The sequence below is a fragment of the Oreochromis niloticus genome, linkage group LG3 (assembly GCF_001858045.2).
Source record: "Oreochromis niloticus isolate F11D_XX linkage group LG3, O_niloticus_UMD_NMBU, whole genome shotgun sequence".
NCBI classification, from domain to species: Eukaryota; Metazoa; Chordata; class Actinopteri; order Cichliformes; family Cichlidae; genus Oreochromis; species Oreochromis niloticus.
The window spans coordinates 71,372,898-71,386,829 of NC_031967.2; the positions used below are offsets into that span (position 1 = coordinate 71,372,898).

At 48.6% G+C, this 13,932-nt stretch overlaps 2 protein-coding genes and 1 pseudogene across 2 annotated transcripts in view; 1 reads left to right on the plus strand and 2 right to left on the minus strand.

Moving 5' to 3' along the window:
- LOC109196943 (NLR family CARD domain-containing protein 3-like) overlaps positions 1-2,043 on the plus strand; it is a 54,340-nt gene extending 52,297 nt beyond the window's left edge. Inside the window, exons 7-8 of the mRNA XM_019351591.1 lie at positions 1,315-1,361; positions 1,514-2,043. Of these exons, the coding sequence (XP_019207136.1) occupies positions 1,315-1,361; positions 1,514-2,043 (577 nt within the window). The remainder of the gene's footprint in view (positions 1-1,314; positions 1,362-1,513) is intronic.
- A 4,744-nt stretch (positions 2,044-6,787) lies between these two features.
- Positions 6,788-8,377, minus strand: LOC102081293 (uncharacterized; annotated as a pseudogene).
- A 1,948-nt stretch (positions 8,378-10,325) lies between these two features.
- LOC112846011 (classical arabinogalactan protein 4-like) lies at positions 10,326-11,075 on the minus strand (the record flags this gene model as incomplete). Its single annotated transcript, XM_025905214.1, has 2 exons — positions 10,326-10,376; positions 10,935-11,075. Coding segments are annotated over 2 exons (192 nt in total), but the record flags the coding sequence as incomplete, so codon positions are not given.
- Between the last annotated feature and the right edge of the window lie 2,857 nt (positions 11,076-13,932).

A 13,932-nucleotide genomic window follows, 5' to 3' on the forward strand; every position in this document is an offset into this window, starting at 1 on the left:
ATGTGAAGTAGGTGGAATGAAGACACAGTTCAAACACACTTGGTCAATACTGAGAGTGGTCCTGTTGCTGAGGTTGGTGTCATCCTGTAATCTCTTACGGACTACCTCCAATGCTTCCTACCTGGGATGCAAGTGAAGAGAGATGTAACGTCGTACGAGACCATAGTTTCATCTGCCTCCATCACGACATCTCTCACCTTCTCAACAAAATCCAGGGTGTTCTGGATGTGGTGTTCAGAGCTGCCCACCAGCGGGTTGAGGATGGAAGCCAGAAACTTGGAGATGTTATAGGTGACAGAGTTGATCATGCAGACAATTGGTCTTAAAGGTGCACCTTGCTTATGTATTTTCGGTAAACCATACAGACTTGGTGTATACTCTCCTGGGTAGAGCCTGTGGTATGAGGTCCGGTCGATTGGTCCACTCCAAGGATCAGGTCCCCCGACACAAACAGAGTAACATAGTGTACGCTGTTAAGTGCCAGAAGGATTGCCAGGATTTATACATTGGGGAAACCAAACAACCTCTGGCGAAGCGGATGGCACAACACAGAAGAGCTACCTCGTCAGGCCAGGACTCTGCAGTTTATTTACACCTACAGGCCAGTGGACACTCTTTCAATGATGAGGATGTACACATCCTGGACAGGGAGGAACGCTGGTTTGAGCGCGGAGTCAAGGAGGCCATTTACGTGAAAAGGGTAAGACCATCTCTGAATGGAGGAGGGGGCCTAAGGGTACATCTTTCACCATCTTACAACGCTGTGATTGCAGCCATTCCCCAACTCTCTGTGAATGGTACTCATGGCCATTGATCAGTGGTCTTTGATCAGTGGTTGTTGATCAATGGTCATGAGAATTTGCATAATTATGAGTAAGGAACTGACCTCCCAGCCCATTGTTCCTTCAGTGGGCTGGTTTCAGTCATTATGCAAATGTACTGTTTATAAGATTGGGGAAACCTGCAGTCAGCTGAGACTGAAGAAGTCACTTGGATGAGTGACGAAACGTTTCTCCCACAAAACGCTACGTCCAGATGAACAGAATCAACTTTTGGAGATTTACTTTCCTGGATGATTGAGAATGCATCAAAACATCTCTACAGACCTTTCACATCATGGAGATAAACTGTTCACATTTCTTCCTTCAGGCAGATGATACAGAGTGTTGTTAACAAAATAACAGACACCACAGACAATTCATTCCCCCGGGCTTTCACTTTGATGAACACTGTGAATGTTCATGTGTATGAGAGCCATGTAATGTCCATGTGTGCATGCTGACTGTGCTGCTCTGACCCCCCTCCTCCTTTCAGGGTGGAGCCTGCTGGAGTCCGATGGTTGAGACCAGGTCTGAGGAAGTGTAAGTGTGTTTTTAATGGGATTCATGAAAACAAAGCAGCACACATTCAACCATCTTCATCATTCTTATGTCAGGAGTCATCATCAAAGTGTCAATCAATGAACAGATGATGGATCAATAACTGCAGCTGGATTGTGTTTGTTCTCCATCAGATTCCTGTCAACTCACAATCGACACAAACACAGTGAACACAAAGCTCCAACTGTCTGACAACAACAGAAAGGTGACACGTGTGGAGGAGGTTCAGTCATATCCTGATCATCCAGACAGATTTGATGTTTATCAGCTGCTGTGTAGAAATGGTCTGACTGGTCGCTGTTACTGGGAGGTCGAGTGGAGAGGAATCGTTTATATATCAGTGAGTTACAGAAGCATCAGAAGGAAAGGAGACAGTTATGACTGTGTGTTTGGATGGAATGATCAGTCCTGGAGTCTGTATTGCAATAATGGTGCTCCTCAGTCTGTCCTCCATGATAACAGAGTAACATCCATCTGCTCCTCCTCCTCCTCCTCTGTCTCTAACAGAGTAGCAGTGTATGTGGACTGTCCTGCTGGCACTCTGTCCTTCTACAGAGTCTCCTCTGACACTCTGATCCACCTCCACACCTTCAACACCACATTCACTCAAACTCTTTATCCTGGGTTTATGTTCTGGTCTGGTTCCTCAGTGTCCCTGTGCTGAGTGGAGTGTAAAGAGTGTCTCCTGTTAGAGAAACACTCTGACTGTTGAACAGATAGTTCAGTCTGTACATGTCTGTCTCTTTCACTCACAAACACGTTTTCAGATTCATGGATTCAATCAGTTGATGTTTGAAACTGTTCTAAATGATTCCTTAGTTTGTATGAACCATGAAAACTGTGACATCCTGGTGAAGAATCTGCTGGGATTTGGTGACAGACATTAGATTTGCTTTGATGTCAAACTTTTAGAAGCTGTTTCATTGTTTTTCTTTATAAATCAAAGAGATCTGTGTACAAACAGGAGAAAGACTGTAAAGACTCTGTGCTTCTAACAGCCTCTGTTAACATATGTGAGGCTGTTTGTTGTTGTTGCCATGGAGCTTTTCACTGTTTGGGTCTGCGTCAGCAGGTCATGTGATCAGGTTTGTTCTGTGAAAGCTCGACGATGGTTCAGGGTCAGGGTTTGTTTGCATTCATCAATAAATATCTAAATAAATCAGAGACTCCATGTTTTTTCTTTCATCATGTGACCTCTGCTCATCCATCTCTGTGTGTATCAGGATACATTTAGCTCATAATACACGAGTCAGAAAAATCAAAAAGACAGCGTGATGTCCTGTATGGACAGGTGGAAGGAACCAAGTCCTCAGCTGAAACACTCGTGTTTGTCCACAGACAGGAAACACAGCAGGAAACTTTCTCAAAGAAGTGCAGCTCATGGATAACACACTTCCTGTCAGTTAGAATGAGGCTGGAGCCAAACACAGAAAGGTGTTTTTGTCCAGATGAGCCCAGAGAAGAAACACGAGTGTTCACAGACATCAGAAGCTCAGAGAGGTGAAACATGAGGTTGGAGTCCTCGTCAGCATTCAGAAGAGCTGCTGTGAAACCCTGAGTACTCATGACAGACTCTGATGGCACAAACACATCATGATTCAAACATAAAGACAAACATGGAGCTCCTGATCCTCCTGCATGAGAACAAGCTGACATGAGCGCTGTGTCTGAGAGTGTCTCCCTGTCACAGTGACAATAACACAGCTGCTGCTCACAGTCATTAAAGAAGTGTTTTAAAACATCTGTAATTAGGAAAATCGACACAGTCTTGAAGCGTCAGTATCGAGGGTCCCATCCTTATGTATCTGTTACATTCTCCTTCAAGCTGTGTATCCTTCCTTGTGTGCCCACAGATGGGCTTTTAACTGCGACTGGTTCTGAGTCACAGCTGCCCATTTAACTGGACATACAGACTGTATTACTGGCAATCAGGTCAGTGGTTACTTTACAATATGCTGGAGAAGATAAGCATAAAATACATACTTGTGGAATCGGGACAATAGATTTAAGTGACCATGCACCAATATATTTATCTATTGATTTTGACCTACGGTTTAAAAATAATACATGGAAACTGAACTCAAGCCTGTTAAATGACCATCCTTTAAGGCACAAATTAAATCAGAAATCAGTCTCTTCTTAGAGCTCAATGATACTGGAGAGGTCTCACCTCCCGTACTATGGGATACTTTGAAGGCCGTACTAAGAGGGAAAATTATAGCAACATCCTCATTCAAGAAAAAAAATAGGAATAGGAAATTAGAAGACCTAAAAAACAAACTAAAGGAACTAGAAAGAAAACATAAAATAGATTCTGCACAGGATACATTAAGAGAAATTAAAAATATTAGGAATGAAATTAATAATCTAGCCTCACAAGAAATTAAGAAAAATCTAATGTTTCTGAAACAGAGACACTATGAAAGCGGCTCTAAATCTACGAAAATACTGGCATGGAAACTGAAAAAACAGATAGCGGAAAATACAATTCATAAAATTAGGGACCCAAGAACAAAAGTGATAAAAAATAAATTAAATGAAATTCAGGAAGCTTTTGAAATATTCTATAAAACCCTATATTCTGAAGTCCCTGGTGGGACGGTAACTCAGGTGGACAGCTTTCTGAATTCCCTAGATCTGCCCACTCTCGATGAAGAACAAAACCAAACAATGACAGCGGATATAACTGAAGAAGAATTAAAAGCTGCAATTAGTAGGCTCAAATTAAGCAAGTCACCAGGATCTGATGGTTACACCGCAGAGTGGTATAAAGAATTTAAAAAAGAATTAATACCTGTTCTACTTCCCGCATTGAACTGGGCTTTGAAAAAGGCACAAACGCCATCCAGTTGGAAGGAGGCAATAATTTCAGCCATACCAAAAGAAGGCAAGGATAAAATGGACTGTGGATCTTATAGGCCAATTTCCGTTCTTAATGTGGACTATAAACTCTATACGTCTATTATGGCCAAACGATTAGAAGAGTTTCTACCAACATTGATACATAACGACCAGACAGGTTTCATACATCAACGCCAAACACAAGACAACATACGAAAGACACTACATATTATGGACCATATACAAAAAAACAAAATTAAAGCAATTGTGATAAGCGTAGACGCTGAAAAAGCCTTTGATTCCGTCAATTGGAATTTTCTCTACAGGGTATTATACAAATTTGGCTTCCATGATACAACTATTAAAACTATACAGGCACTATATGACAACCCTACCGCTAGGATTAAAATCAATGGATATTTATCTAACAGCTTTACCCTAGAAAGGGGTACCAGACAGGGTTGTGCATGGTCACCATTACTCTTCGCATTATATTTGGAACCACTAGCTCAATTCATTAGACAAAACAAAGACATCAAGGGAATCATTATTAAAGGGACGGAATATAAATTGGCCTGTTACGCGGATGATATTCTGGTCTATCTGGGACACCCAACGTACTCTTTACCTAAATTGATGCACTCATTCGAACAATACGGCCAATTATCTGGGTACAAAATCAATATTGGTAAAACCCAGCTACTCTCATATAATTATAGCCCACCAGAAGAAATAAAAAGTAGTTACCCCTTGGCATGGCAAACAGAGTCTTTTAAATACCTAGGCATCAACCTATCAAAAGATCTTACAAAATTATTTGAACAGAATTATTTACCTGTACATAAAAAAATAAAGGACGACATAGCAAGATGGAATTTAATTCCTTTCTTTAACTTTAGCTCAAGAATTGACTCTATTAAAATGAATATATTGCCAAGGTTCTTATATCTATTTCAAACCCTACCAATAGAGATTAACCAAAATCAGTTTAACGAGTGGGACAAAATGTTATCTAGGTATATATGGCAAGGTAAAAGACCAAGGGTTCGCCTCAAAACATTACAGCTGGCTAAGCAAAAGGGAGGATGGGGCTTGCCTTATTTCAGATATTACTATTTTGCAGTGCAGATGAGAGCAGTGATATGCTGGTGTAACCCGTCATACACTGCCCAATGGAAAAACCTTGAGGAAAAAATGTTGCCCATTCCCATCCAGGCAATTCTAGCTGATAATAATTTACAAACTTACATAAATAACATGGATAACCCATGGGTGAAACGGACCCTTAAAACATGGAAAACTGTTATAAAGGAACATAAACTAGAGGCCAACATTATAGATTTAAGGATTGGATAGCTAAGGGTATAACAGACCTATGTAGTATAATGAAAGATGGAAAATTGCTCAGTTTTGAAACGCTTAAAAGGACATATTTATTAGAAAAACAAGATTTCTACCGATATTTGCAGCTACGGCATTATGTTGATACGAAGATGAAAAATGCAACAAAGACAGGCACACGTTTGATCGATTTGTTTATAAAAAAGCTATAATTCAGAAACTATTGATAGAATTGTTTCATGTCTGTATAAGGGTCTTTTGGACTTGACATCACATTCAACTTCATATATTAAAATAAAATGGGAGAAGGAAGGAGGGATAAGTATATCTGAGGAAGAATGGACGGCAATATGGAGGTATCAATGGATGTGTACAAGCTCCCAAAAATGGAGGGAATTCGGCTGGAAGAGCCTAATTAGGTACTTTATAACACCCTCCCAGAAGTCTCACTATGATAATAACTCCCCTGTCTGCTGGAGAAACTGTGGAAACCAAAGTGCAAACCACTACCATATTTTTTGGGATTGCTCTGTTTTGAGGGACTATTGGAGAGAAATACATAACGCTCTACAGTATATCTTCAAATGTGAAATACCCTTTGAGAGTAAGACTATGTTTTTTGGACATGTACCTCAGGAATGGCTGAAAAGTGATAAACATTTAGTAAATATTTTGCTGATGGCCTGTAAAAAGGGTATTACCAGAAAATGGTTATCACCGGAGAGCCCAACTATAAATATATGGATGGACATCACAATGGACATCTATAAAATGGAAAAGATAACAGCCTTTGTTAATCACAAATTGGATAAATTTACATCATATTGGGAAAACTGGGTCAAATATGTCACGCCTCATAGGCCAGATTTTATTTTCACAAACTAGTAGTTATGATGTATGAGAGTATGCAAGAGTAAGATCACTCCCTATCAGTACATAGTTTTTTGGGGGTTTTTTTTGTTTTGTTTCTTTGTTTTTGTTTTTGTTTTTTCTTTTTTTCTTTTTTTCTTTTCTTTTTTGCCTGTTTGTTTCAACTGTTGCTATGGCTGTAAGTTTTTCTCTCTTCTTATAACCTGGATATAAGCTAAAATACTATTTTGGCAACAAGGGCAGACAACAGATGCAAGAAGTATTCTCATGTGATGTAAATGCTGTGAATGTCTGTTTCTGAATGTCAATGGAAAAATAAAAAATTATAAAAAAAAAAAAATAAAAAAAAAAATTCCTCGCCAGTTGCCTCACTGGGATAGGTCGCCTTTCTTGGGGAGCTTCACCAGGTACCCAAGCTTCCAGTCGGCAGGCACTTGCTCCTGTTCCCATATCTTCACTAGGAGCAGATGTAGCATCTTCGCTGCTGCTGCCGCGTCTGCCTTGAGAGCTTCTGGAGGGGTGCCGTCAGGCCCTGGTGCCTTGGTTGGTGGTTTGGTGTTGATACAGAGGGGCTCTTCTGCTGGTAGTATGTCAGGAACTGTTTGCGGTGGTGGTCGATTCAGGATCTCTTCAAAATGTTCCACCCATCTTCTTCTTTGCTCTTCGTCACTTGTGCTGGTTTTCCCATTCTTGTCCTTGACTGGCTTACTTGGGTTAAAACTCTTTCCTGACAAAGTCCGGGTGATCTCATACACTCTCTTCATGTTGTTCTGCTTGGCTGCTCTTTCTGCCTCTTCTGTCATACTGTGCACAAATTGTCTTTTGTCCCGTCTGGCACTCTTCTTCACTTCTCGGTTCACCTCCCAATATTGTGCTCTGAGGTCTGTTTTCTCCTGTTGATCTTGACATCTGTTAATTTTCTGCTTCACCTCCTTCCTCTTATCTATCTTCTCCCATGTCTCGTTTGTCATCCACTCTTTCTGCTCCCTCTCCTTCTTCCCCAGGACTTTGGTGCAAACTGCCTTCCAGGTCTTCTTTATTTCTGTCCAGTGGTTCTCTATTGTTTCTTCGACCAGATCCCCCAAAACCTCGAACCTGTTCCTGACTTCACAGTTAAACTCTTTTACTTGCTTGCCGTCTTTCAAAAACTGTATGTTGAACTTACGGTGTGGTCTTCCTGAAGAGTCGCAGAGGGATCTCAACTTGGTCTTCAGTGTTGCCACTAGCAACTGATGGTCTGAGGCTGCATCTGCGCCACACCTTACTCTGACGTCCAGCATACTTTGTCTCCACTTGCGGTCGATGGTGAAGTGGTCGATCTGGTTGTCAGTCTTCCCATCTGGTGAAGTCCAAGTGGTCTTATGGATCTTCCTGTGTGGGTAGATGGTGCCACCTATAACTAGGTCATTGAAGGAACAAAAGCCTCCCACCTTCACGTTCAAGTCGCCCATGACGATCTTTATGTCTCTTCGTGGAGTCCGCTTGAAAAGGGATTGCAAGGAACTGTAAAAGTCTTCTTTTTCTTCTGCTTGTGCTGCGCTAGTGGGTGCTTAGCATTGGATGATGGTGATCTTCCTGCCCTTGGAGTTGAACCTGGCTATCATAAGTCTTGGTGAGATGGGTTCCCATGCCATCAGCGCCCTCGCAGCCTCTGGCGCCAAGAGAAGCGCAACTCCTTGGGTGTGATTGTGGTCCGCGTCCTCGTGCCCGGAGTAGATTATGGTTTCACCTGAAGACAGTCTGGTCTGGCCGTTTCCATTCCAGCAGGTCTCAAATAGTCCAAGAACCTTGATGCTGTATCTTCTCATCTCACTGGCCGCCTGTACTGACTTGACACTTTCATACAGGGTTCTGATGTTCAAGGTCCCTATCCTGGTCTTGGCCTTGGTAGTAAGAAGACTTGTCGGCGAGCTGGCTTCCCGAAGGCTTTCACCGGCATGCGTCATGAGCCCCGCTGAAGAGGAGTCTTCCCGTCCAGGCAGTTGTTGGGATGTATTTGTTGTTGTTGCAGTTTCTGTAGCATGGTTTATTTTTAAAAGATGGGGTTGCTAGCTCCACGCCCAACCCTCCTCCTTTCTCATCTTGGTTTATTTCAGTGTTTTATTTGTTCCGGGGTAAATCGGTTTGGCTGAGATTAAAGTTAAGCTTCATAACATATTAATCACAGTTAAATAAAAACTCCGGACCTGTGACATCAAGTACGCTGGTGTTCCAATTGTAGAAATCGCGAGTCCATACTCGCATTCTCGTCTCGGCGAACTTGGCGTACTTGAGAATTGAGAAAGGGTCTCTTTGTATTTCACAGGAGGCTGTCGAACAAATTACGGTAAGTTGCAAAACATGCCGTAAAACTATTGTCGCAAAACGTAGCAGTGCCACGAATTTATTCCAACAGCTGAAAAATCATCCAGTGCAAAATGAAGAATGTTTTAAATTCCGCATGTGAATGTCTCCACACACATTTACATTTTATTTATTTCATTTTGATTTTATATGTTTGTAAGAAGAAAAAAAGCACCTTTTGTCATGGTTGGCTGTGTGGCAGGCAGGCAGGAGAGGTGGATCCAAAATGCAGGACTCAGACACGGGGGTTCAACTTAAAGCGCAGCTTTAATGCTGGGAACAAAACCTTGAATTAACTAAACTCACCAAAAAGCAACCAAAAACCCTCGAGAACTAAAACACTAGAACAGAAATACTAAACTGGAACTGGAGACCAAAACACTGGAAACACAGAGGCAAAACACACAGCTAGTTGAGGGTACGACGCGACACTGAGCAGGGGCAAACACGGGGCTAATATACACAGGGAAGTAATCAGGGAATGGACAACAGAAGGGAGACACAGCTGGGAGAAATCAGGACTGACGAGACAGGGGGAACAAAGCTGCACACACTAATACGAGGCACACTCCTTCCTAAAACACGAATAAACAGAAACATGAACCAAGTAATCATCATCACCACCACCACCACTATAATCAGCAAAACAAGAGAATAAGAAATCCATCATTCAAAAATAAACCAAAACATAATAAACTCAAAATACTGGGTCCAATGGACCCAGAACCGTGACAGTACCCCCCCTGAAGGGCTGGCCCCAGACAGCCCAACAAGAAAAACAAAACCGCCAGAAAAACAGAAAACCCGACCAGGGCGGGCGGCGGGGGTCCAGGATGGAGGGCTCGGAGCAAAACAAAACAGGTGCACTAGACAGCAAAAAACAAAACACGAGTCCCAAAACCAAAAGAAAAGAAACACACCAGAGCTCAAGAAAACAGTCCAAATCAGAACACCTCAGGGGGCCGGCCGTGAGGACGGCAACGTGGACACAGTTCAGGGGGACGGCCAGGGGGCCGACAGCACCGGAGCCCAGACAGTTCAGGGGTCGGCCGTGAGGACGGCAGCGGCGGCGACGCGGGCACAGTTCAGGGGGTCGGCCGTGAGGACGGCAGCGGCGGCGACGCGGGCACAGTTCAGGGGGTCGGCCGTGAGGACGGCAGCGGCGCCGACGCGGGCACAGTTCAGGGGGCCGGCCCGGGGGCCGATAACACAGGAGCCCGGACAGTTCAGGGGGCCGGCCGTGAGGGAGGCAATGGCGGCGACTCAGGTGAAGGCGGTCCGGGGGCCGCCCACGACGGCGATGTCGCCTGGCCAGTGGCCTGGAAAGTGGCCAGTTAGCTGCAGACCCCGACAGGGTAGGACCAGGCGACGCTGAAGACTCGGAGGCTGGACCAGGCGACGCTGAAGACTCGGAGGCTGGACCAGGCGACGCTGAAGACTCGGAGGCTGGACCAGGCGACGCTGAAGACTCGGAGGCTGGACCAGGCGGGGCTGAAGACTCGGAGGCTGGACCAGGCGGGGCTGAAGACTCGGAGGCTGGACCAGGCGACGCTGAAGACTCGGAGGCTGGACCAGGCGGGCTGAAGACTCGGAGGCTGGACCAGGCGGGGCTGAAGACTCGGAGGCTGGACCAGGCGGGGCTGAAGACTCGGAGGCTGGACCAGGCGGGGCTGAAGACTCGGAGGCTGGACCAGGCGGGGCTGAAGACTCGGAGGCTGGACCAGGCGGGGCTGAAGACTCGGAGGCTGGACCAGGCGGGGCTGAAGACTCGGAGGCTGGACCAGGCGGGGCTGAAGACTCGGAGGCTGGACCAGGCGGGGCTGAAGACTCGGAGGCTGGACCAGGCGGGGCTGAAGACTCGGAGGGTGCTGCAGGCGTGGATGGTGAAGCTGCAGCTGGCGGCGGCGTGGAAGCCGGAGACGGAGGCGCTGCAGCTGGCGGCGGCGTGGAAGCCGGAGACGGAGGCGCTGCAGCTGGCGGCGGCGTGGAAGCCGGAGACGGAGGCGCTGCAGCTGGCGGCGGCGTGGAAGCCGGAGACGGAGGCGCTGCAGCTGGCGGCGGCGTGGAAGCCGGAGACGGAGGCGCTGCAGCTGGCGTGGACGAAGAGGCTGCAGCTGGCGGCGGCGTGGAAGCCGGAGACGGAGGCGCTGCAGCTGGCGTGGACGAAGAGGCTGCAGCTGGCGTGGAAGCCGGAGACGGAGGCGCTGCAGCTGGCGTGGACGAAGAGGCTGCAGCTGGCGTGGAAGCCGGGGACGGAGGCGTTGCAGCTGGCGGCGGCGTGGAAGCCGGAGACGGAGGCGCTGCAGCTGGCGGCGGCGTGGAAGCCGGAGACGGAGGCGCTGCAGCTGGCGGCGGCGTGGAAGCCGGAGACGGAGGCGCTGCAGCTGGCGGCGGCGTGGAAGCCGGAGACGGAGGCGCTGCAGCTGGCGTGGACGAAGAGGCTGCAGCTGGCGGCGGCGTGGAAGCCGGGGACGGAGGCGCTGCAGCAGGCGGCGTGGAAGCCGGAGGCGCTGCAGCAGGCGGCGTGGAAGCCGGAGGCGCTGCAGCAGGCGGCGTGGAAGCCGGAGGCGGCGTGGAAGCCGGAGGCGCTGCAGGCTGGACGGGTCCCTCGGATCCTCCAGCGAAGACTAGAGACGAAGGCCGGAGCGGTCCCTCGGACCCTCCAGCGGAGACTAGAGACGAAGGCCGGAGCGGTCCCTCGGACCCTCCAGCGGAAACGGGTGGCGGCGTGGGAGCCGCGGAGTGCTGGATGAACTCATCTGAGCTTCCAGCAAGTGTTGCCGTAGAACCAGAGGGTATAGGGACCCCTGGCCGAATGTGTAGAGGACCAGGTGAGCTAATGTGTCGCTGACTAGGGGACTGAGCGGCTACAGGGACCTGGGCTAATGGTTCAGGTGGGAGCTTGGCTGCTAACGGTGGTGAAGCAGGTGACTGCACTGGGGAAGGCTGAACTGCGGGTGACTGCACTGGGGAAGGCTGAACTGCGGGTGACTGCACTGGGGAAGGCTGAACTGCGGGTGACTGCACTGGGGAAGGCTGAACTGCGGGTGACTGCACTGGGGAAGGCTGAACTGCGGGTGACTGCACTGGGGAAGGCTGAACTGCGGGTGACTGCACTGGGGAAGGCTGAACTGCGGGTGACTGGGTGACTGCACTGGGGAAGGCTGAACTGCGGGTGACTGCACTGGGAAGGCTGAACTGCGGGTGACTGCACTGGGGAAGGCTGAACTGCGGGTGACTGCACTGGGGAAGGCTGAACTGCGGGTGACTGCACTGGGGAAGGCTGAACTGCGGGTGACTGCACTGGGGAAGGCTGAACTGCGGGTGACTGCACTGGGGAAGGCTGAACTGCGGGTGACTGCACTGGGGAAGGCTGAACTGCGGGTGACTGCACTGGGGAAGGCTGAACTGCGGGTGACTGCACTGGGGAAGGCTGAACTGCGGGTGACTGCACTGGGGAAGGCTGAACTGCGGGTGACTGCACTGGGGAAGGCTGAACTGCGGGTGACTGCACTGGGGAAGGCTGAACTGCGGGTGACTGCACTGGGGAAGGCTGAACTGCGGGTGACTGCACTGGGGAAGGCTGAACTGCGGGTGACTGCACTGGGGAAGGCTGAACTGCGGGTGACTGCACTGGGGAAGGCTGAACTGCGGGTGACTGCACTGGGGAAGGCTGAACTGCGGGTGACTGCACTGGGGAAGGCTGAACTGCGGGTGACTGCACTGGGGAAGGCTGAACTGCGGGTGACTGCACTGGGGAAGGCTGAACTGCGGGTGACTGCACTGGGGAAGGCTGAACTGCGGGTGACTGCACTGGGGAAGGCTGAACTGCGGGTGACTGCACTGGGGAAGGCTGAACTGCGGGTGACTGCACTGGGGAAGGCTGAACTGCAGGTGGCGGCACTGGGGAAGGCTGAACTGCAGGTGGCGGCACTGGGGCCTGGACTACAGGCGACACTGGGGCCTGGACTACAGGCGACACTGGGGCCTGGACTACAGGCGACACTGGGGCCTGGACTACAGGCGACACTGGGGCCTGGACTACAGGCGACACTGGGGCCTGGACTACAGGCGACACTGGGGCCTGGACTACAGGCGACACTGGAGCACTGGAGACTGAACTACAGGCGACACTGGAGGCACTGGAGACTGAACTACAGGCGACACTGGAGGCACTGGAGACTGAACTACAGGCGACACTGGAGGCACTGGAGACTGAACTACAGGTGACACTGGAGGCACTGGAGACTGAACTACAGGTGACACTGGAGGCACTGGAGACTGAACTACAGGTGACACTGGAGGCACTGGAGACTGAACTACAGGTGACACTGGAGGCACTGGAGACTGAACTACAGGTGACACTGGAGGCACTGGAGACTGAACTACAGGTGACACTGGAGGCACTGGAGACTGAACTACAGGTGAGTGAGCGACTGACACTGGAGACTGAGTGGAGAGTGGCTGCGTAGGACAGTGAGGATGCAGTCTCTTACTGACAGGAGGATCGAAGGATTTGGTTAGTCTTGATTGGAAAAGATGCTGACGCTGAGAATACCAGGCTGCGAGGGCGTCCAGAAGGGCCGTGGAATCTTCCTTGCCTGGACCACCCATGCCAAACAGCTCAAAGCAACACCTGGCTCGCAGAGCTGCTATTATTTGAGTTAGTCTTTTAATGTCCAAAAAGCTGGCTGTACAAAGGGTGGAAGACAGAAAGTTGTCAAAAAAAACAACCTGAATGAGTCTCTTGGGGGTGTTCTCAGCGTGGATAACGTCCCGGCAATAATTCCACAGCTGCGCAAGGAACAGTGAGTCTGCTGGATCCATTTGATGGTCGCGTCGTTCTGTCATGGTTGGCTGTGTGGCAGGCAGGCAGGAGAGGTGGATCCAAAATGCAGGACTCAGACACGGGGGTTCAACTTAAAGCGCAGCTTTAATGCTGGGAACAAAACCTTGAATTAACTAAACTCACCAAAAAGCAACCAAAAACCCTCGAGAACTAAAACACTAGAACAGAAATACTAAACTGGAACTGGAGACCAAAACACTGGAAACACAGAGGCAAAACACACAGCTAGTTGAGGGTACGACGCGACACTGAGCAGGGGCAAACACGGGGCTAATATACACAGGGAAGTAATCAGGGAATGGACAACAG